This window comes from Sphaeramia orbicularis, chromosome 14, assembly GCF_902148855.1.
Source record: "Sphaeramia orbicularis chromosome 14, fSphaOr1.1, whole genome shotgun sequence".
In the NCBI taxonomy this organism is placed as follows: Eukaryota; Metazoa; Chordata; class Actinopteri; order Kurtiformes; family Apogonidae; genus Sphaeramia; species Sphaeramia orbicularis.
The window spans coordinates 10443805-10468831 of NC_043970.1; the positions used below are offsets into that span (position 1 = coordinate 10443805).

The window sequence follows — 25027 nt, forward strand, 5'->3', positions numbered from 1 at the left end:
TACAAAAAAAAAAAAAAATCCTTATTTCACAAAAAGCAGACTTGCCACCTTCACCAAATTGCTTTCAGTCTCCTGGGGAGGGTAGCCCACTGAGTGAGGGAAAAGATACCTGACATATCATAACTAACATAACCATGTGACTGACGACCGCTTGGTGGGAATGTTCTGGTCTCACAGTAGTTTGCCTTTCCTGTCAAAGCTTTGTATTCCCAGTTGATTCAGCTATTTTCTTTTTTTTTTTCATCATTTTTACTTTTTCACATATCCTGTGCTTATTCATTGGTTTCAGTTCCTACAAAATAAAAATTTCCTTGTCAGTGAAAAGTTTTTGAAAGTTGATTTCTTGCATAAATTAAGATTTTTAGTTGGTTTGATAATCCAGCCAAAAGAGAATAAAGTGATAATTGCATAAACTGTGAGTGAAAGCTTATAGTTGAAAAATAATCACTTGTTAGAAAGAACACAACCTTGAGTTTCTTCATTTCTTGCAATAAATGATTTCAACATGAAATAGTGAAAGCATCAAACATGGTTCAATAACACTGATGGAGTCCAATCTGTAATCTGTTATTAGGACTTGAGTTTTGTGTCTGGGCTGTTCAGGGACCTACCCTCTCACCAATCACACACATAAAAAACAACTTTAAATCCCCTAAATATATCCTTAAATGCTACATTGTGCGGGAGCCTCAGGTAGCAGCAGTGAGCCGGGCTCGGTCAGATTGCCCTATTGAGGGAGCTGATCCTCTTGGTGGAGCGGCCGGAGATACATGGGGATCATAGGATCAATATTGGCCTATCAGCTGAAGCAGCCAGATGAGCCCAGTGACATTTTGTCTGAGGGATAGACTGATCTGAAGAGGCCGAGTTAGCCTTTCACCCTCTGGAGTGCTATTAATGTCTCTCTGTCAGCTAGATGACGAGAAAACCACAGCACCACTTTTCATGAAATTTACTGGAAGGGTGGGGCAGGGGCCAAGGATGAACCATTCAAGTTGTGGAGCAGATGCATGAAAATAATGGTTTTTATCACTTCTTCACTGTGAGACTGAGCATTCATTGTGGACTTTTGGGCCTTGGAGCAGAGGCATGTAGCATTTATTCCTGTTTTTGACTTCTCTTTCTTAAATTTTTTTCTTTACTTCACTCTCACTTGCTGCTTCTGACCATTTTTGCTGGATTTTAAATTTACAGACTTGCTGTTTAAAAAAAAAAAAAAAAAAAAATATATATATATATATATATATATATATATATATATATATATATATATATATATATATATATATATATATATATAATTTATTTGCACATCATAGAAAGCAAAAGAAAAATTTTAAAAACAATTTAATGCAAGTAACACCATTTTGCAGGAGAGGATAGAAGCCAAAAAAGGCTTATGTAAATACCTTCCCGGAAATGATCAATACACAGGGAAAAAAAAAAAAAAAAAAAAAAAAAAGAAAATTGAAAGTACAATATACCTGAAATAATAATCTAAGTAAAAACAACATTTACTCGCTCCTTTCTTAGTATCTATAGCCAGTATTTGTATACAGTGTAATGTGTTTGTGTTCTGTGGGAGGATGAAATGGGCAACTGTTTTCTAACTAGGCGGTCATTTATCACATTAAAAGGTTACGCTATGATATTGCCTCTTAGTATTATCCCAAGTGGCAAAAAAACGGTCATTTATAGCTTTAATTACTACAGTGTAATTAGGTTAAACATGCATACACTTTATAAGGTAACATCAAGAGGACACAACCACAGCTTTACTGACTCTAAAATATCCAGGCTCCAATTGACTCCCATTCAAAAACAGTTAATAGCTTTCTATAATACTAAGTATTTTTTCAAAGACTCATTATGGTCCCAGTCACTTTATATAGATCCTCTAATAAATGTACTTTTGGTCTTTTGTTTACATAGACCTGCGGTGATAATAGAAGCTTTGATATCTGCTTCACAGGCGTAGAGTGATGGCTGGACAGCTCACTCAATTTCTGAGTATTGACCATAGTCTGTACCTTAGGATAGACACTGCAGTGCAATATAAATGAGGCTAAGGTTCCATACTGCCAACATGATGCAATTTGGACACAGAGTCTGCATGCCAGCCAGCCCTGTTTACTGTCTTACCCAATATGTGACTGATTTTGGACAGTGGTTGTCATTATAGCTGCCAATCGCTGACATTAAAGCTGCGTATGATGTTCATCACCAGTTTTTCATCAAATCTGTAAATCCCGAGTGATAGCGTAGGTATCACAAATCCATTAGTCTTTCTGCGATTACGCACCTGAATCACTCCCCTCATGGTGAACAATTTCAAAGTGTACTCCACCACAAACAATCAATTTGTTTACATACCAAACTGAAACCTAAACAAAACCGTCAGTTGGGTTTTTTCAGAATTCCGTGCAGCCACAGTAGTAAGAGGCAATGAAGCCATTTTTAGGCCCGAGCCGAGTAAAGCCGGCGCAGGGCCTATTGAGTCTGCAGTGGGCGCATGGGGACAAACTCGCCAGTGACGCGGTCGCCTTTCGCCACTGTCGCCACTCTCACACACATTCACATTCATGGCACTGAGACCTTTCCGAAGATGTACATGACCTGTGCACAAATCGCATATTTACACCTGCTCAGAATGAATGGGAGTCAATGGGACACGCCCACTCGGGGTCAGTCACGTGGGTGTAAGTGCACGACATGTGACATCTGACCCCACAGACATGTGGGGGACCTCGAGAGCTTTCAAATAAGGCCAAATATGTGGTTGCCATAGAAACGGCTATATTGTTCTTGCTCAGATTATTATTATTATTTTTTTTTTTTCTTCTCCTGCTCTTTGAGCTCAAATTTGACCCCCTGAACATTTACGAAAACTCACCAAATTTTGCCTAACATTCAGAAGTGCGAGAAATTGAATTTACATATAGGTTTCGTAGATGTCGGTAAAGAAATGTTGCGGCAGCGCCCCCTTGAAAAGTGGAAATGCATTGCGCCAATGGGAGCGTGTCCAACATAAAGTTTGTCGTAGAGCCACGAAAATCGGTACACAGATTCATCATGAGGAGACAAACAAAAAATATTATTATGGCCACGCCCCTAAACCAATCCTTAGTCGGCTATATTGGATTGAAATTTCCAAAATGCTGAGTCAGCGTTTTCACTGACGTTGTATTTTAACTATCTCCTACAAAGCCGTTTGGCCAAATGAACTCAAAATCGGTGTACAGTATCTAGAGAAGTGGGGCATCAAAAGTTAGCCGAATTTTTTGAATCGGTGTCACCGTTTTTGTGCGACGAGGTTGCAAACTTTGCAAAGATTTTTTGAAAATTTACCATCATAAAAATTGCTTCAGCTTAGACATACAAGCACCGATTTGGCTAAAATTTCACTCAGACGTCTATCTCCCAGGCCTACACCCATTTATTAAAAGAAATTGAAATTTCGCACTATAGCGCCCCCTACAAATGTACATTTACAAAAATGACATCAGTTCGGACATACGAACACCAATTTGGCTCAAATTTGACTCAGACATCTGTCTCCCAGGCCTACACCTATTTGTCAAAAGAAACTGAAATTTTGCACTACAGCGCCCCCTAAAAAAATTTTTAATATTTTTTTTATTAAAATTGCTTCAGTTCAGACATACGAACACCGATTTGGCTCAAATTTGACTCAGACGTCTATCTCCCAGGCCTACACCCATTTATCAGAAAAATTTTAAATTCAGTGCCATGGCACCCCCTACAATTTTACCTTTACAAAAATTACTTCACGCTAGACATACGAATACCAATTTGGCTCAAATTTGAATCAGTTGTCAATCTCCCAGGCCTACAGTCATTTATCAAAAGAAATTGCCACTTCACTCAGTAGCGCCCCCTACAAATTTACCTTCACGAAAATTGCATCAATTCGGACATACAAACACCGATTTGGCTCAAATTTGACTCAGTGGTACATCTCGCAGGCCTACACCCATTCAATGGAATAAATTTAATTTTAGCTGCATAGTGCCCCCTACAGATTTACTTGTACAAAACATTCTTTAGTTCGGACATACAAAAAAAGATCTGCCTCAAATTTGAATCAGTTCTCAATCTCCCAGGCCTACACCCATTCATCAGAAGACATTGAAATTTGGTGCTAGAGCGCCACCTGCTGAACGATGGACATACTTCTACTGGACGTGCCCGTGGCGAGGGCCTTTAGACGCTGCTTGCAGCTTTAATTGTGTTTGTTGCCACTGCGGCCATAATGCGGCTGTGTGGAATTCCAAAAAAAAACGAGTAACGGTTTCATTTAGGTTTTGGTTTGGTATGTAAACAAATGGCCTGTGTGTGGTGGAGTACACTTCGAAGTTGTTCACCATGAGGGGAGTGATTCAGGTGCGTAATCACAGAAAGACTAGCAGATTCATGATACTTAGGCTATCACTTGGGTTTTACAGATTTGATGAGAAATTGGTGACGAATGTCATACGCAGCTTTAAATAACTTAGATGATGATGTGAACACAAAGTAGTCTTATGAAGTTTGCCTAAAAAGTCATGAAACACCTTTAGGAAGAAAAATTTATGGATTTAGAGTTTTTGGTTTGCCTGAAGTCCCATTGACCTACAGTGCGTCATTATATCTGAAGCCCCTTTTGTCCAAATATGGTTACTTCAGGTGCCATAAGACCAACATGGGGATGGCCAAATTGTGAACTACTACCTTCAAAATGGCTGTTTAAAAAACAAAGGGAATCATCACATTTTCTCCATCCACTTATTAAATACAGTCTATGGTTTTCAGTAAGTTAGCTGTAGCATGGGTGTCACCTGTCAGGTTTCCCCAGCTCCACCTTCTCGTCCAATTATAGTCACTTCTGCAGAAAACGAGATGACTGTTTACAGACTCAGGGCTTCACAAACCAGTGGATGATGTCATGGGTGGCTACGTCCACTTCCTTTATACACTCTGTCACAGTGTTACATGAAAATTTTAGCTCTAAACTCACCATGACCTTGTTATGATAAGAATGTTTATGCTCTTCATTGTTTAACCCATAAAGACCTAGTGTGGTAGCTTCCAAATGAATGTATCTCTCTATTTAACCTTTCTTAAATGATGTATCACCATTTATTATAATTTTATTGTCTTTATTTTACAGTTTTTACAGTAAATTACGTATTTTCCCAGATTTAATTCAGATGTTCATGAAAACTCAGAGTTAATTCAAAGGATATTACATCAAAACCGAAAAAAATGGGGAAAAAGGTGACTTTGTCTTATCAGTAATTGAACGTAAAAACAAGTGTCTTCAACCATGGTCACTGATCAAACTCCATGGATTTAACTGGTGAATCAATGTAGAAGAAGATAACAGTGTTTCCATGTTCACTGCAGAGCCTCTGAACGTCCATATGGGTCATATTGGATGGCCATGAAGAGATGACAAACTGCATTTTATGCCAATTATTTACATGTGTTGATAAAATTAGTGGGTCAACAGGTATTAAACAGTTTACATCAGTAGATGTTTTTGGTTGACGGTGGATGTTTGGGTCTTTATGGGTTAAGATATGTGTGGACATAAAAAGCAACTATGACTCACATAGTTTTACATTTATATCTCATCTAAATGTCTATCTACAGGGATGAGTAAGGACCTAAAGAGAGAAGGACATTAGAAGAAAACAGAGTTAGGGTGTGCTAATAAAGGACTCCACAAGAACACTTAATCAGCTACTTTTTCCCTCTTACCATCAGTCAGTCCACTTCAGAAATCAGTGAAATCCACTCCATGGGCAGGGTTCAGTTGTAGATTTTGTAAGCAGCCTCTTATCACATTAATGCATGGAAATAACTACAGAAAGCATGGGTTTGCTTATTTATTTATTAATGAACAAAATTGGATGCTATTAGGTATGATTTCTACATTTTTTTTGTGTCAGTTTAACCCCAACAATATGAGTGGTTACTTTGTACAACTGTATTTTATAGCTAGGGTGAATCATCATGAGTAGTAGTAGTGAGTTTAGGTAAATATTCAGCTCTTGATGAACAGAATTATACATTGTCTGAATAATGGATGTGACAGTTTTCAGTGGGTATAAGATGTTTTACTACAGATATAGTTTCTCCACCTGTAGGCTCTTATTTTCCTTCTGTGTGTGACAGAAGCCCCTTTTATACAGCTTTTCTGTTCCAGGAATATTTCACCTTTTTTCCGGGATGATGTCTGTGTAAACAAAATGGTGGGATCATTTGGTCCCACCTCTGTAACGCCTCTGAAGGTAGTAACAGAGCAGAGATAAAAGTGGAATCATGATTCCGGAATGCTATAATTTGTGCCAATGGCCCCTCTGACCACCACCATACACATTCATACACCAGTGTGAGTAGCAGCATTGGAGGTAAGGAGGTGAAGTCTTGCCCATAGACACAACAGTACATGACTAGGACAGAGTGGGATTTGAACCACTAACCCTTCGGTTATTGGATGACCAGCTCTACCTCCTGAGCCACAGCCGCCCGCTATTTAAAAGGAAGGATTTAAAAATGAGCATGGGCCATGTACAGTAAACAAACATATCAACACAACCAGCAAGATGTCGAACTAGGGAGACATCAAGATCTGCAAGCTGTTTTCACTTCAGGCAGAGGACTCTATCCATGCTAACATTTGTGGAATGGTGAAAGACGGCCCACTATGCTCAAGGTATTTCCAACCCGCAAGTCATACGTCACACTTTACACTGCGTCACCCTTTTGATTCCAGAACGCAGGTCCGCTGTGTAAAAGTCCACCCTGTCTCACCTCTGTTACTCCTTTGGCTTGGCTGTGTAAACTGGTCAATGGTGGTAAAAAGGTGGGATCACCATCTCACCTTTTTTTCTGGATCTCTGTGTAAAATTGACTAGAGAGTGTGTGAGAAGGCTTAATGCTGCTGCAGAGACCAAGGGTGTCAGAGTGTTGTAGATGCCAGTCATTAACAGTACTTTCTTTGTATTCACATATCAGTAAAAGTGTTCCGCATCAGCGAGCTGACAGAAATGGCTTCAGTGTGTGACCATTCAATCACATGTAGTGAACATCGAGGTACTGGCTAACCTGCCATTAAGACAGAGGTCATGGAGGTAATAGGTAATTTGCAGCGCTTAATGAAGAAAAATGGCTTTGGTACGATGTTAATATTAAATGTAATTAACTTCTCAACTTATTTAATGTAGTGGTATTGCTGTGGGTTTTTCTTTTTTTTTTTTTTTTTTTTTTTCAAGGGACCAGACTGAGTCAAACTGAGAGATAGGATGTTTCAAAGTCAGGTTCACTTTCTGGCTTTGCTGTTTGGATGTTAATTGTCACATTTATTTGACAACTAACCCCAATAGCAGACAGTCTTAACAGTGTGAGAAGCCTTATCTCAGCAGACTGTGACCATGCTCTCTCATTATCTGACTGGCACAAGAAATGGGTGTTGAAACCTGAAAATAATTATCAGAGGGACAGAGGTGATGGTAATGTTAGGGAGGAAATCACTAACAATTTGCAGCACAATACTATTGCAGTACATTGGCTATGATGATGATGGCATTGCAATACAGTGACACATGATACATTGCTATATACTATACATGATGCATCATGACGTCTGTGGACCTGAAGAACAGAAATGACCAAAAACCAAGTATCTTACAGACTTTCTGTAAGGTTTATGGAGAACTTAGATGCTGTGATGACTTTTTTCTTTTTAAATTGTTGTTATTTGACTAACAGCCTTGCATTTTGTATAATTTTGGATGTCTTACTAAATTTATAGCACAAATAAATGGAAACTAAATTTCATGTTGACTTGTTCAGTGAGGAGCTTTGAGTAATGCCTAGTGTACACTGTGCAGTTTTGGGCTATCCCAAACAAAAGACAAGAAAACATTTTGATGCCTGTGGCCTTAGTACCGTGTTTTTCAACCTTGGGGTCGTGACCCCATGTGGAGTTGCCTGGAATTCAAATGGAGTCACCTGAAATTTCTAGTAGTTGATTTAAAAAAAAATAATAATAAAAAATTACTGATAAAAAAATATATGGTGAGTCGAGAGAACAGTCACAATGCATAAAAGACATGACAAACTCTGAAGCTGAAACTGAAGCATTGTGGTACTGTTTATCTTTCAAATGTTCATTGTGGTCGGTTTCAGATGCTGCAGCTCTTTCATAATTCGTAGTTTGAGTTATTGTTTGTTCAGTATTAATTGTCAGCCTTGTAAATCCAAGCTGGACTGACTGTACATATCAAGGAAAATAAAATTCTCCCTTTGTGCAGTAATCTACACCTGGATTTTCTGCCTCTGTCCATAATAATATACATTATATAAACAAAATGTAATCTAAAATTAATGATCAAAAACAAATAAATTGTAGCAAAAACAGTGTCTCTGTTTTGAATGTCTGGGGTCACCAGAAATTTGTGATGTTAAAATGAAGTCACAAGCCAAAAAAGGTTGGGAACCTCTGCCTTAGCAAAAAGGCAATATTTTTCTTTATTTTCCTTATCCTATGCAATACAGTTAGAGAGGTTCACAGATGGCCATTGATGTGGACAAAATTCCAACAGCGTCAAAACTTTAGCATGACCTTCTCCCAGTGTGAGCACTGCTATGACCTATATGTACTTAACAACCAACAGGACTTCAATATGTTTATGATTTCTAAAACTATGGATTCTTCTGTTTTCTAACATATGGGTCTGCAGTCTTCTCCTCTCACCCCCACTTTTGGACTCTTGCTGCTCAATTAAATTCTACTTTTGTAACAGCTCTTTTAATAGATTAGCTTCATTGTTTCCAAGAATAGCAGCACTGATTATGCGACTATGTGCACTGATTGGCTTCTGTACATTTATCTGCATTACAGCCTAAGATTCAATAGGCCTAGATTTTATCATTGTGCATTCTGTGCAAATGTCTAACCCAAGTTCATTATGTCTTTATCATCCATTGTAGCTGGCAATATTTTTAAAAGACAGCTGAAATCTAACAATCTGTGGGCAACATGAAGTTGTAATTTTTCTGAATACTACAGTAGATTATAGTCACATTTAAAAGGCTGTCTATTTGGTCTAAAATAGTAGGTTTTATCACCAGAGGGGTTGAGAATCTCAACAGATATATTCTGTTTCTTCAGCTCAGGCATTCCACCTTAATAAGGGTGGGGAAAACTGTTTATTTGGCCATAGCATTTTGGTGGCAGTTTCATAGAGGTTGACAAGTTGAGTTGAAACAATGGATAATAAGTTCTTTAACACATACACTGACTGTAACATCCATGTCCAAATGCGCCATGCTTATTTGATAAAGGTATTTATATTAAGTGTGTCAATAATACAGTATATTGTAATATGAAATCTCTACCAATATCTTGTTCCATTATATTCATAGTAAATATAGTGGTTGTAGACTATGGACAACTTTGACTGCACAATATTAATGTTCTGCTGTATACTGATCCATCAGTGACTTAAAGTATGAACAGGATAGCCTGACTTAATGACCAAATCTGATTTTAAAGTTGGAAACTGACAAATGGACTATAATTGGGGCAAAGAAAAAAAGTTCAGCCTACTATTTCGCACCGTCTTTTGTGTAGTTTGTCTCTTACACATTGCAAAAAATTTAACTTTTAGGGGGTGTTAAAGTCTGTTTTTTCATAGATCAACAGGAAGCAGGGTGTTGTTTTGACAGTACTGACCCAGTGTAACCTGTTGTAACCTCGTTTTCTGGGACAATCAAGACCTAAAATGGAAAAGAGAAAAGAGAGCAAATTAGGGTTTGTGAATTTGTGAATGAATAAACTTTTTTGACCATTTTTCCTGCCACTATCATGTAAAACCATCCTCTTCAGAGGGATATTTTCAATAAAACAGGTGCTATATTTTATGCATGTCTCATTATGATTATACACAACTTAAATAATTACAAAAATGAGACAAAATAGGTTGATTTAGGTGGAATTAACTTTGTGATTCCTTCGTCAGTGCAACCAACAAAATCTACACTAGCCTTATATTCTAGATTCAATATTTTGAGTACATTGTCACAAAAACATGAACATTCAGAGCTATCCAAAATATTGTGTTTTTTGGAAGGCGCAGAGTATGTACTTTCACTCAGTGTCACAGCTAAATAATTTACACTATATGGAAACAAATGACTGGAGATTTCATGGGTTGAAACCTAGTCTTTGTAGGTTTAAGTATATTTAAGATCTGCAGACCTCAAATGACATCCACTGAGGTGTGAACTAGTACTTGTATTGAACTTCCTCACAAAATGTACTGAATGCATATCAAACTCTGTTTTCTGCTCCACTGAATAAGCCTACAAGTATTGACATTATTTAGCTATTTATTTAAATTTCATTTTTAATTCTGCGTTTGCAATGAAAAGTCACACCATTTTGAATACAATGCAGAAAACTGGCCAGCGTGTTCTTTTTTGTGTGTATTGTATACAGCCTATCTCACCTCGTGATGGCTGCTGCTGTCGCTACCGTCCATTGATATTCCAGCTGAGCGTGCATGTCAGAAGCGCTTTGTCCAACTGCGAGGCACAGGGGAGAGAGTGTTTGACGGCGCATCTCTGAATTTAATTATCTACAGCTGCTTCAGAGCAATAGAATGATCTGTAGGATGTGACAGCTTTTCTTGGGGACAGAATATCCTGTATACACAAACACAAGCGCTTGCACCGAACAATGAATTGAAGACGTGAGGAAACTTTTGGGGCTGAACAACATCTAACAAAAACTGTCTGCAAGCAAAGTCTGTCCCCTCTGTAAATGTCACATCCTGACTATCTGAAGCTGTTTTATTTTTATGGATCGGGGCAGTTTGGAACATAGTGGTGCTGCAGGATGAGAGTCCCAGATTAGCAGGGCAAATGTTTTTCCAGTCTAATTAGTTAGAAGCTCCACGGTGTCCCCCCGCATCTCTCAGAGGACAACATATCAAAAGTAGCCCCCCCCCCCCGCAAACCCGGTTTATACACAAAATAAAGTTTGAGCTCATTGCCTTTAAAATGTTAAGGGGATTTGAAGAGCTTGAGAGTCTAGCCTCAGGTACAAATACGTCAAGGCTTATTTTCCAAACATAGAGCGAGGGTTTTGTCATCAGCTCATACAGTGAAGTGACTTATGCCGACTCTGCTGTGTTGTACCAACTCTTTGCATTCGTGCTGATTGTGTACCTTGCTGTGGATGTGATTTACCAGTTGCGTCATGGAAATGATGCAGTGAAGGGTTTACAAGACGGTAGCTTTACCCCCAATACCTAAAAACCACAGCATAGCATGACCCCCTCAGCCTGAAAAAGTGGTGAAATTGCAGTGCAGATTCTTTCTCTGATCGTCACAGTTTTACAGTACCTTTCGGTTAGTGATGGGAATTCCGGCTCTCCGAAAAGAGCCGGTTCTTTTGGCTCAGACACACAAATACCACCACTCACCTTGACTAATCACGTGGTGCTTTAACAGAAATACTGTCATTCATTTCAAAGTGCTGCTTCTTAGAGCCAGATTGTTGATGACTGACCCCTCACTAAAAAGCATACTCCTCCTCAGCTTTTCCTGGCGATTTCAGGGGACCAGTCCAATAGGATTGGGGTCCCAAACCCATTTACTGACAAGGTCTGGTCCTGGTCCAATTCGCTGAGCCAGGACTCTGTGAACACCAGGAGACAAGATTCTCCTATTTCTCAAAATCCACACTTAATTGTTGGGTCACACACAGTGGAGCGCCCCCTGTTGTACAGGAGGAGGTATGAAGGCAAAGACACACCAACCTGATTTTCAGCGGTCGGAGGTCGTCAGGCAGTCTGGTGAGGTCAGTGACATGAGTCTGGTTGGTGTGCTCTCTACGATCGGTCATTGTTAATGCCATCGCCAGTCTTTTCGGACAGTTCAACATGTGTTATCAGCCACTACCCGTCATTCAGTTGGACCAATCTGACTGGTGGAGGGATAGCCCTTAACTAGTGAATCAGTTAACAAGGAGTTTACATGTGAATACAGCTATGCCAGGGAACTTCACACTATTATTGTCTTCTATAATAGGCCATGAACTGCTCTTATCATATCTGAATGAGTGCCAGTCAGTGTTGACTATGAATTTCATTCATTCCATGAAGTGAACACTGTTAGCATTGTTAGCATAGTGTGATTTCTCCTCAGTTTTTGCCCGTGACATCTTTCTTCTTCCACAATAAGAAGTCTGAGAGCTGACTACGCCAGTATCTTCTTATTACTAGAAATCAGTTCAACAAGGACAACAACAACAACCCTTCTTGACTACTCCACACTCTTTGACAACAATGACTGATGACAGCGAGCTCTGTGTTTTAGAGAAATGTTCCGTCATTTTCTGTTTTTTCATCTTGCGCAGAATGTACGCTCACACTGGTAGTCAATTTGATGTGTTCTTCAACATTTTTTGACTGTATCGGGGAGACGGAAGCCGATTAATTAGTTGGGCTACCTTTTCTGGTGAGGATCGGCAGTCGTGTTGGTGTGTCTTTGCCTTAACAGGAGTTATGGTGTTTTTAGACATTTGACCTTGGAAAAGTAGGCCACAAAATAGGTCTAGGTCACCCATTTCAGAGCATGTCCAAACTCTATACATGATTTATGTATGGTAAAAAAAAAAAAAAAAAAATCTAAGGTTCCAGCGTTTTTTTTTTATCTTTTTTTTTCAGAGTTAGAGTGTTTATAAGATGTGTCACAGACAAACAGACAGACGAGGGAGTAAAAAGCAATCAGTCTGGCGGATGGATGGACAGATGGCCACGCCTCCATTTATGCTCCCATGCACTTAAAATGGAATTGAAAGAGAAAAATTTAAATCATTGTTGGTAAATGTCAAAAAGATGAGGCAAGTCCCACATGTACTTGTCCAGTTACTGTGTTCCTTGCAACAAATGTCCTGAAAATCTCAGATTATATGGTGGACAATGACTGGGTCTCATTTTCCCTGAAGCCCAACGAAGCTCAGCAGCAAACACAGTTCTACTGACAAAGAGATGCAATGCATAGAAGAGGCAGTGCAACAAAGACAAACTAAAGTAAGAATGGAAGGGATGAAAGAAATAATGAAGGGATGGAGGGATTGACACCGGATGGTCAGCCCGGCATTGTCTTGGAGCAGCATCTGAACTTGTAAGCGCCGTTTATAAGCACTGTCTCGGTAGCTTAGACAGAGAGGATTATCGCACGACACTTTTTAGCCTCTTAAACAAGCCACAGTCGCAGCCAGCATGGTCCAAGAGAGCGCGAGACAAAGGACTGGCAGGGAGCGCGAGGATTTAGCTAAATGTCAGACAACGCGTGTATTGTAAATGTAAACTTTTGTTCGCTTTTGTCTCTGTTGTTTAAGTCGCTCACACTTGATGTTGTCTTTTCTCTGCGCAAAACAGTGAAAATGGCGAGTAAAGAGAGAGAACGCTAGAGAGAGAAGAAAAAGAAGAAGAGGAGGGAGGGGAAGGGAAGGGAGGGGTAGGGAGGAAACAATAGGAAGTAGAACAAGGAAGAACAGTCACCAGTGGGATATTGCCGCCGGACGGTTGTTGCTAAGCGTTTAATCTCCCGCGCTCAGAGAATACAAACGATCTTGTAATTGTCCCTGACCTTGACATCAACAGCGAAGGTCACAAAGGAGCCGGGGCTGCTTTGCATTTCCCACAGATGCTTTGCAGAGACACGCAGAACAATTAGTAAACTGGATAAAGAGGAGTTGAGCGAGTCTCACGTTGTCATCCTCCTCCTCTTCCCCCTCTTCCTCCATCCTCCCACACATACACCCCTCAGGGCAGTTACCTGGCACCCCCCCACCACTTCCTCCAGCACATCCCCAACACTTAATTATGATAAAGGACGAGTCAATGCTCCGACTTCGGGCCAACCGACACATGAGCTGAGCTTTATTCTGACTCAGGCAGCAAGTAAAGATTTTCATTAACTACTGCATTGCACAGTGTGGTTTGTAAGGAAAGCTGTTTCCATCACTATGAAGGGAAACAAAGATCCTTTAAGTCAACATCAGGAGTTAGTATCTCAAAATGAGGAGCTGAAGATAATGAAATAATAAGAAACTGTATTAAAATACTGATTACATTCTTCAATACAATCTGGATAAATTAGCAAAATATTGACTTAGTATCTCAAAACAATAACTTTCTATATCAAAAATAGGATAATTTCTCTGAATATTACTTTAGTATCTTAAAATATTGACCTTACTTTACAAAGTAACAGGATAGTATCTCAAAATATCTCACTCTTACAACAATTACTTTGTATTTCAAAATAAAATAAAATCTCAAAGCATCTCAACATAATGACTTTCTTTCCCAAAATTGGAGCTGTTACATTCATAGAATAATGATTTATTATCTCAAAATAATGAATAACTTTCTTAAAATAATGATTTATCACATAATGCAAATCATTTCTCCAAATATTGACTTTGTATCAAACTAATAACTTATTATTTCAAAAGACACTTTCTCAAAATAGTGACCTTGTACCTGAAATTATAGATATTTTCTCACAATTATGACCTAAGATCTCAACATAATTTTACACTTTATAAAACATTTATAAAACAATGTTTATAATTAATGAAAAACAACCCAACATATTTTTTTCCTGAGCTCAAAGTGACTCATGTCTGTCAATAAAAACAGTATTTTAACTAATTCACCCCTTCCTGTGTGTGTGTGTTTGTGTCTGCCATGTGTCTCTCTGTGCAGAGAAAGATGGTGTACATTACATATGAATGAATACAAGACTCCATGGTCGTGTGCATGGTGACACCTCAGAGTGAGTAGGAGGGCGCTACTCTGTGGAGTGGGTTTTGTGAGTGTGCATGAGGCGTTTATGTCCTTTGTGTGTGTATGTGCGTGTGTGTGTGTGTCAGCCCTGGAATCGCCTTTATGTAATTAAGGGACTTTTGTCCTCTGACAACGGTGCACTACCTCTATTATTGAATATGCTGAGAGTTGAGATATGATTATACTCTGGGTAAATTCAATTTCTGTTTTCAGCAGTTTGATTATAAGAGCCTGGACCGGGGTCTTTTAAGTTAAGCCTCTGTGAGGTTTAGGCTTTATTCGAAAGAGGTATAATAGAACTGACCTCAACTTAGCATTTTAACCAACTCAACCTTAAAAAACAGCATCAACACAATAGCCACGACACCCCTCTGGGATTTCTGCTCGTCTCTTCTAATAATGAAATGCCCCTACTGTTTCTCATAAATGAAATGTGGAGTTACAAGCAGTAGTCTGTTTACGGTTTTCTTTATTCTATTAATATTTTTTATTTGCATTCATTTATGACTTCAGTGTCACTTTTCAGTTTATTACATGTTCTTTCTTTCATTGATAAAATATGCTGCTATATGATGATATTTCTTGAACAGTGCACTGCTGCCAACAGTCACCTTCTTTATGTTTGCCCTGGTTTCCATAGCAAATAACAGAGCCTGCTAACATCAAAGTTAAAAATAGACAGACAGCATGCTTGAAACTTTCAAAGAGAAACAGTGTCATCAACTGGGCCACTTAAGCCTGAAGCTCTGCATATACTGTCCACCAAAACTTCACATTTGATTTGATCTCTGAATTGATCTCTGAATTGTAAGGCCTGTAATAGTACAGTTGAGACAGCTGTCATATACCAGCATTGTCTCTGAGAATATTCAACAAGCACCTAAATTGTAAAAGAAAAAAGTCTGATCTTGATTTCAGCTTAATTCAGTGGGTTCAATATGTCAGATTTGCATGAGGTTTGTGTTGGAGTCTGTGTTTTGCTCGGAGCTGGTTGACATTAAAGAACTGTACCTCTAAGATAACCAAGGTACAGGAGCTGAGGAGAGGATTTGAAGACCTGAAACTGAATCAAGTCCTTGACAAAGAAACAGTGTACAGGCTGTTATAATGGATGTAGACAACCAAGACAGTCATTGGCTTAGAAAGGGAGTTAAACAACATTAACCACAAAAAAAAAGACTCCAACACAAGCATAACCATCCAGCTGTGACAAACTAGTTAAACCTTTAAATGTTCTTAATTTAATTATCATAGACTCTGTATAGTTAGTGGACAGAATCGTCCTGACATTACTCATTAATTTCTGAAACCTTAACCGCTGTTCTGAAGCCAGTAGTTTACCAGAAGTGACCATATTTGGCAAAAGGGGTTGAACTATGGGAGTTTGAGGGGTCAAAGGTGAACTAAAACTAAACACTAGCTTACTAACTCAGTAAAACTGTCATCAAGTGTTGTGTAACCATCATTTTATGTCATTTTATTAAATAACAAAAACTCCAAAAGTCCAACTCAGCAGGCGAGCAAGCTGTCATACGGATGTCAGTCAAAGCCTCACATGGCAGCGTCGAAGCTTCCTACTTCAACTGAAATCTGACAAACAGAGGAAATACGTAAAGATGGACCATCAGATTACTGATTAGCCAAGCCAAAAAATTTGATGAATGTTAGAAAAAGCTGAGGTCCTTTCTTCTGGGTCATTACAAATTAGTAAAAATGTTACATTTTCAGAAATAATGTATTTTGTTTTGCTCCTTTGCAGTCAGCATGATTACATTTTTGTTTTTATTTAATGTGTAGGTGGTGGCAGCACTTTGTTAGAGGTAGAGAAAGAGAGCCGGGAATGGTTAATATGAGAATCTGGTAAAAATGACATTAAAATTATATTAACTGACAGGCAGCAGTTAGAAAAAGGTGGCCGGGTTAGGTTTAATATAGAAAAAGCCCACCAAATTGTGAAAAAAAGACTGAGATGATTGTATAACCCATTTACCTCCAACCCTTTGAAATGCAAAGGAGATCCTGCAATGACAAATGATGTGTCTGCAAAAACAATGAAGGCACCAGTTATAATTGTTATAAATGTGTAATATATCTCATGTTCAGTACATGATATAAATGGAGTTTAGTTCCATATTAGTGTCATTTCTGTCAGGCGGGTTTGTACAGGTTAAATATGATATAATAACATGGTTGGTATATGTATGGAGTTCTATGGGTCATGGAAAAATGTAATGAGTGCACATTCATCTTCCCATGTCTCAAAAAAAGGCACATGAATGTAGAATAAGGAAGACTCATAGTTGAAAACATCATAGATATTCATTTATTTGCACATAAAGTTCACAGCTAGATGTAATCTTTGTGCTGTCAGGAAATGTTGAACTGAAGCTCTTCCACTGCTCGTGTGTGGGAGCCAGCGTGGGAGTTGTTCCTGTTTGCTAATATTGATTGAGTTTTCTTCTGATCATATAAATAATGTTGACAATCTACCAGGGTTATCTTCTCAGTCTTTATTCCTGATTTATTACCACTGAGATTTGTAGGATGGGTTTGAGAAGCGTATTCCTCCCTCATATTCATGCTTTTCACTGGAAGCATGTAGAGTAGTCCTAGTCTCTCCTCTTGAATGCCTTAAAGCTATCTGTCCATAAGCTCAACCCACAGATCACCACATGTACAGTAGGAATGGTCCTGGTCCAGGCCTAAGAGGTCAAGGAAGATCAATTTAAGGTGAAGCGTTTGCCAGGATCAGCACCTTTTTGACTCGCTTTAAGTGCAAATAGATTAAATCAGTGGGGAAGGAAGAGGTGAGGCACAGATCAGTGATTGTGGTTTTACATTTGTGCATGTTTGTGCACACGGGGCTGGGGTCATGGGCTGATTTTAGTGGCAGTTTTTCTTAAGGTAATGATTGAGACGATGTGTTGTTGGGTTGATCGTTGTTAACCTGAATGCCTAGGTAAGCATCTGCGTTTGTGTGCAGATGTCTGCCTATATGTGCAAGCAAGCAGTGAGATGTGTTACGTGTCCACTTGTTAACACCCTGTTATTTGGTAGTTACAGTGTTCTTGCATCTAATTGGCAGTTGGAGGTGTTTGTTCTACTACAGATCAGTGTATGAGAAAACAAGTGGCATTTAAATACCAAATACCACAACAGTGTGACATTCTTTACTTAGAAGTTTTATAATTCCTTAATTCACCCTTTTTAATGGGAAGGCATCACATTTCCACTCAATCAGAGAAATTAAACGTGTGTACACAGGTCATGTTGTTAGAAATCTTTGTAGAACAACCTGTTTGAGAGTGAGTCATGTACTATTAGTCACTAGACAATCAGCCATTTTATTTTAGTTCACCAAGAACTAATGTGGTGCTGCAAATCAGTGCAAGTCAAAGGGGAAATGACAGTTAAGCTAAATTTACTTGCAATCCTTTGTATTGCATTAAATCAGTGGTTCCCAACATTTTTTGGCTTTTGACCCCATTTTAACATCACAAATTTCTGAGACATTCAAAATGGAGAAATTGTTTTTGCTACAATTAATTTGTTTTTGATCATGTAATAGTTTTCTATAGTATGTTGCAAATAAACATTAATTTTAGATTACATTTAGTCTATATAATGTATATTATTATGGACAGAGGCAGAAAAGCCAGGTTGACATTACTGCACAAAGGGAGAATTTTATTTTCCTTGGTATTTACAGTCAGTCCAGCTTGGATTTACAAGGCTGACAATTAATACTGAACAAACAATAACTCAAACTATGAATTGCAAAAGAGCTGCAGCATCTTAAACTGGCCACAATGAACATTTGAAAGATAAACAGTACCACAGCGCTTCAGTTTCAGCTTCAGAGTTTGTCATGTCTTTTATGTATTGTGATTGTCTCTCTCAACTCACCATATATATATTTTTTTATCAGTAAGTTTTTTTTGTTTTGTTTTGTTTTGTTTTTAATCAACTACTAGAAATTTCAGGCGACCCCACTTGAATTCCAGGCGACCCCACATGGGGTCACGACCCCAAGATTGAAAAACACTGTACTAAGGCCACAGGCATCAAAATGTTTTCTTGTATCTTTTGTTTGGTATAACCCAAAACTGCACAGTGTACACTAGGCATTACTCAAAGCTCCTCAGTGAACAAGTCAACATGAAATTTAGTTTCCATTAATGTGATTGTCTCTCTCAACTCACCATATATTTTTTTACTAGTAAGTTTTTTTTTTTTTTTTTTTTTTTATCAATTACTAGGAATTTCAGGCGACCCCATTTGAATTCCAGGCTACCCCTCGTGGGGTCCCGACCCCAAGATTGAAAAACACTGCATTGAATGCTGTGTTTTTCATTTCACTTCATTTTTTAACTGCCAGTTTAATTTTTAGTATAAATTTTTGTTAAATGACACTGGCACTGAAACGGTAAACAAATGAGACTACTCTGCTTCTTTTCTAATCACACTGTGTCTATTTTCATCACAGGTAGTTTTGCAGTTCTTCCAAAAAAACACTTTTTACATGCTTTGTTATGATCCTGCATAATCTGTTCAGAAAAAATACATATTTTTCAGACAAAATCAAAATTAGCATCTTTATTTAAGATATGAAGCGCTTGTGTTGAGGGGAAGCCTTAGAAAATTGTTTCCTGCTGCTGTGTGTTTTCTTTTTCTTTTCTTTTTTTCTGCTGGATAAAAATCTACAAGGATGTTTCCTGTGGTTTATCTCTGTCTGGTCAAAACTCTGATGTACTGAAGGGGAGTTATCCTATTTTTGCACTCTGCATTGTCGGCGATTCCAAACCTTGTACCCCTGTTACAATCCTGACTCAAATAAAAACATAAATGGTTTTGCTTTAAAATGTTTAGAAAGATTTAATATCTTTTATAGAGTTGTCTTTACTCTTTCACCACATCCTGACTAAACCTGTCCTTTTCATGCTCTTGCAGCCCCTTCTGATCCAGATGAGAGTCCCTGTCGGAGGACCTACTGTGGCCGTGGTCGTCAGTGCGTGCTGATGGCTGAAACGGGCCGTGCTGAGTGTGTTTGTCAGGAAAAGTGCCGGCCGTCCTTTGTGCCGGTGTGCGGCTCCGACGGCAGGTTTTACGAAAACCACTGTGAGGTTTATCGCACAGCCTGTCTGGAGAGGAGACGGATCTATGTGGTGCACAGCAAGGACTGCTTCTTCAAAGGTACTCCACGAACACACTGACACCATCTGTGGCTGCATTTATGGATGATTATGCATTAAGCACAGAGGAAGTCTATTTTTCATTCCAGTTATAAGTTCCCTTTCTCCTTTTGTAACTCGGTCACAGCGATGTTTGTAGTCACTGATCATGGCATTGTGTCCATTGTCTTTAAGAGACAGAATGCACTATCAGTGAAGCTTATTGTTCCATTATATATTATACAGGTGCTTGAAAACGATGAGGCCTTGAAAGGTAGCCATAATGAATATGATGTAGGCTATATATGTATATAATGTTTGTTTGCTCACAGCATTTACTTTGTTGTGTGTCTGGGGTGATTTACAGAGGCTAAGTGAAATACCACTGTTCTGAAATAAACTAAATTAAAATTAATAAACAGTACTTTGCGGTTTTATATTGACATGATGATGGTAGAGTAATAGGTAATGAAGGAGTAATAGTAATATGAAAAAAACCCTGAAGCTCTTTGAACCCATGAAGACCCAGTGTTACTTTCCAAATGAATTTTTCTCCCTATTTAACCTTTCTTAAGTGATTTATCACCATTTATTATAATTTTATCATCTGTATTTTGTGCTTTTTGAGTGAAAATCATGTATTTTCCTATATTTAATTTACTGTTCATCTAGATGTTCATAAAAGCTCAGATTAAAATTGAGGGTTGTTATATCAAGGACAGAGAAAATTGAACTAAAAGTGACTTTTTCAACAAATATGTCATTAATGCCGTGTTGGTACCAGCTTGACTCGACTCGACTCAGCCTTTTTGCGCTTCCATTATTTAAAAGAACCTAGAATCTGGTACCCGGTACTACTTTTCTAGTACTTGCTCGGCTGAAGTTCCAACGGGTGAAGAGATAATAAAATGAGATATGTAAACACTGCAGACCACTGATTGGTTAGAGAGTGGTCTCTGTGTCATTGCATCATCAATGCACAACACGTCATTTTTTAAAAAACAGATTCAGAAGTTTACAGTAAATATATCAGTAGGCTAATCCATGATGACAGCCTGCAAAACGACACCGTGGTCGGTCGAGGAGGTTCACACATTTCTGTCCTTGGTGGCCGATGAAAAGATTCAGCGTGAGCTTGACGAGGCAACACGAAATGAGCGAGTTTATCAGCAACTTTCTGAGCAGACATCACAGAAGGTATTCATATCATCACTATGATGTCCAGGTACTCTGAAGTCAGTAGTATCCTGTAATGGAAATGGTCTCCAGGAATAGTATCTGGTACCTGAGTGGAGTTGAGTCGAGTCAAGTTGAGCTGGTTCCACATTGTGGAAACGCAGCATAAGTGAATATAAACCTAGTGTCTCTATCCACTGTCATTTGTCAAACTCCATGGGTTTTGCTGGTGAATCACTGTTGTATTAGATGACGGTATTTCTACATTCACTACTGAGTCTCTGAACGTCCAAATGGGTCATATCTGATTACCATGACAAACTGCATTTTACACCAGTTATTTACATGTATTGATAGGGTTAGTGGATCAACAGGTATTAAGCAGTAGATGATTTTTGATGCTGTTAGCTGTATGGGTCTTTATGGGTTAAAAAATAAACCTGTTTTGTGGCTGTAATACTATACACATATACACCACCTGACAATAGAAAGCCCCACAGTCATATTTGTGCATGTGTGTACACATATTTGGACCACCTTTAGCTTTCATTATGGCACCATTTCCAAAAGTTTCTGCAGTATAACAACATTTATTTTGTTCCATAGTTACATATTCCATAGTTTTTGGCCAACACCTTGTATTGATGATGGAGAGTTAGACCGCTGTGTAAGTGTGAGTCTTCTCTACCACATCCCAAAGACTCTCAGTAGGGTTCAGGTCTGGACTCTATGGTGTCCAATCCATGTATGAAAATGATGTCTTTTGCTCCCTGAACCACTCTATGACAATTTTAGGCCAATGATTCCTGGTATTTCCATGATTGTTAAAATGCCATTTGTGTGTTTTGTCTCATTAGGCTGTTAACCCACCACCATTTTGCCTGATCAGTATTGCACACATGTAACTGTCAGCAGAGATGAGATAGTAGTGAGATTGCTCAGTCTTTAGTATTCACTGGCATCATTGAAAGAAATTCTGTTTTACTGCATGATACCTTGTCCTGGGCAAACCACAAATCTTGAATGTTGAGCCATACATTAGTTAGAATAAATGTCAGCATTTTAATAAGGCAGTTACTGTTGTTATTATGTGGTTATTGCCAGGGTGTGATTGGGGGGGGGGGGTGATTGTGATGGGGGGGGATCAACTCCCCCTCTGGTTTTTACATTCCTACTTCTGCTTAATGAATTTCATCCCTGGGGGGACAGCCAACCAACTGAAATAACAGGCAGGTTGTGACTGAGTTTTCTTACACTTATATCCTACATTACTGGCAATAATGTTCACCTGAATCGAACTGTTGGCAGTCTCAGAATTCGCGAACATCCCCATACACTGGGACGCCGTAAGGGGGGGGGGGGGGGGGGGGGGGGGGGGGGATTCATGGGACCTATTATTTGTGTGTCCAGTGGAAGCAGGTTACAAGCTGTGAAAATTTCATGTAAGATCTGCTGTATAATAGAGGAATAGAACCCAGGGGTCAGACATTGAAAGCATGTAAAGTGTCACTTTCATTTCACGCCAGCGTTAGTTACGTTAGTTATGGACCGCAACCCCCCTTCCGCTCCGAAAAAAAAAAAAAAAAAAAAAAAAAAAAAACCCTGTTTTTTTGGCATTGTATTAGTTAATACTGCTTTACTTCCAAATTATTACCATTTAATTTCCAAACTGTATTAAGTATTATTCTACTACTCATTTTAAAAATCCATGCTCTTGTTCAGGTTTTCAGTTGCTAATGCTACCATTTCTGTTTCCGTTCACCTTCTAGTACTTCAGCAGGTGTACTGTGATGCTGCACAGAGGCAGCTGTCTGACATGTCTGTCTGCTTGACTGACTTTGGTACATGTTAACACTTTTGATGCTGTCTTTGAGTAAAATATGCCCCCAAATAATGTTCTGATACCTGTATAGCACCGTTTCTAGTGTCTCCATTTGCAGTGGGGCTTTGACTTCTGTTTGATGTTGACACATTTAAGCAGAAATGGAGCTGTACAAACAAAGTAAATGTTCTGTTACATTCTGCCACCTGTCAAACTCTAGTCAGAGGCATCAATCAAGCTGAAAAACATGCCGCTTCTGTCTGACAGCTTTTCAGTCTAAATGAAAGAATTTGGCCTTGAATGTTGTGACACATGGTCAGATGTGCTTGGAAATGATAGTTCAGTGTTGATATTGGGGCTCAGGGGGTAAAACTATATGTCTTCTATGTGTTCTGAAGCTGTAGAGCTTCTCCTTTTGTGTATGTTTGTGTTTTAGAACAGTTATTCAGTCATTCTTTATTATTGGCTTTATACAGTTTGGAGATTTTCAGTATTTTTCTTTTTCTTTAATCTTTCAACATGGCCTCCAATTTAGTTTAGTCTTCGGTTAAGTCCATATGTACTATTAATTTCCTTTTATTTTGTGGAACTGCATGGTGTGCAAAGCTAGATTATTTCTAAACACTACATAGTAAAAAAAGTGGGAATAAAACAAACCAGATTTTTCCTGCTATTCTATTTTCTTTTAATTCATATTGTGTTCATTTTAATTCAGATTAGTTTTTTTTTTCTGCGTTTTTTGAAGACTACCATTCTTTATTTCAGTCTCTATAAAATAATGTATTACTCCCTATCTTAGTCCTAGATTTCAAAGGGGTTGCCGTTTGCACATTTTTCCTCTACTACTATGAAGTCAGCAGTAGTTTAGTGAGGATCGCTGCTTCTCTGACATAAATTATTGAAGTCATCCTTCCTCAACTGTCAGTCATGAACGAAACTGAACTCTCAGCACAAAATGTCAACGTTATTTTACAGTCAGCGCTGCAGTCGGTTCATTACAACTTCTGCGTAAAGACAACATGTGTAGATGAGGTTTCTCCTTATTTAACGTATTCACACAGACATGCACACGAAATACTGTATTTTACCATTACCTGGAGCTGGTTGACAAACTGGTTGAGGAAGCAAACTACAAAATACTACCTTCTTTATTAGATACCCAAATGACAAAAATAAATACAACAAACCATATTTTTAGAAAGTAAAAAGTCTTGTGTCAAAGTAATTAGACTTATTTTTGCTTTTTCTGAAAAGAAAAGTGATCTAATCAAGTATGTTTTTAATTACAAAGAAAAGCTTTCTCAACGAAATGTATGTAACTTTCTTCTAACAGCTAATACAACACTACATTTAACTAGTAACAACTGAAAACTGCTTTGCATAATATCCTAACAGAGAAACAAGATAAAAATAGTTTTTTTTTTGTTTTGTTTTTTTTTTTTTTTTTACAAATGAGGCTGCTAGCACAGTTTTTCCATTTAACATTATTAACTGTCTGAAATAAGTAGGTTTTATTTGTTTGTAATGAACAGTTTTATTTTTCGTTTATTCTTTCAGTAATTTTTTTTTGTTTACACTTTTACTCTAGTGTTGGGAAATCTAGTGAAACGTATTTACCCCACTGGCAGATTTTTATTTTATACAAGATGTGGTCATATTTGTCTTCTTTGTGGTAAGTCACATCTGTAATGAATAACATTTTTGCATAGGTTTATAATCTGATAATTATCCTAAAAAGTGTCCTATGGATGTGTGTAAAACATTTGTGGCAGAGTTCTAAATGTGTATGCACACATCCATAAATGTGTGCTGTGTTCAAGTATGCTACTAGCATACTGGGATTATTTATCAGTATCTAAAGATGATTACTGTGGATTAGGTATTTATGTGGATTAGGTATTTATTTATTTAACAGTTCAGTAGTTATGATGGTAAAAAAAAATGAAATAAATAAAAAAACACAGTTAATACAGTTTGGGCTA

The 25027-nt window shown here is 38.2% G+C and overlaps 1 protein-coding gene across 2 annotated transcripts in view; it reads left to right on the forward strand.

Annotated features, from left to right (window-relative positions):
• fstl4 (follistatin-like 4) overlaps positions 1-25027 on the forward strand; it is a 450022-nt gene that overhangs the window by 158775 nt on the left and 266220 nt on the right. For both annotated transcript variants that reach the window (XR_003937211.1, XM_030153338.1), the window contains exon 4: positions 19827-20069. Coding sequence is in view for 1 of the 2 variants with exons in the window: in XM_030153338.1 (XP_030009198.1) it covers positions 19827-20069 (243 nt within the window). In the remaining variant the exon portion in view is untranslated. The remainder of the gene's footprint in view (positions 1-19826; positions 20070-25027) is intronic.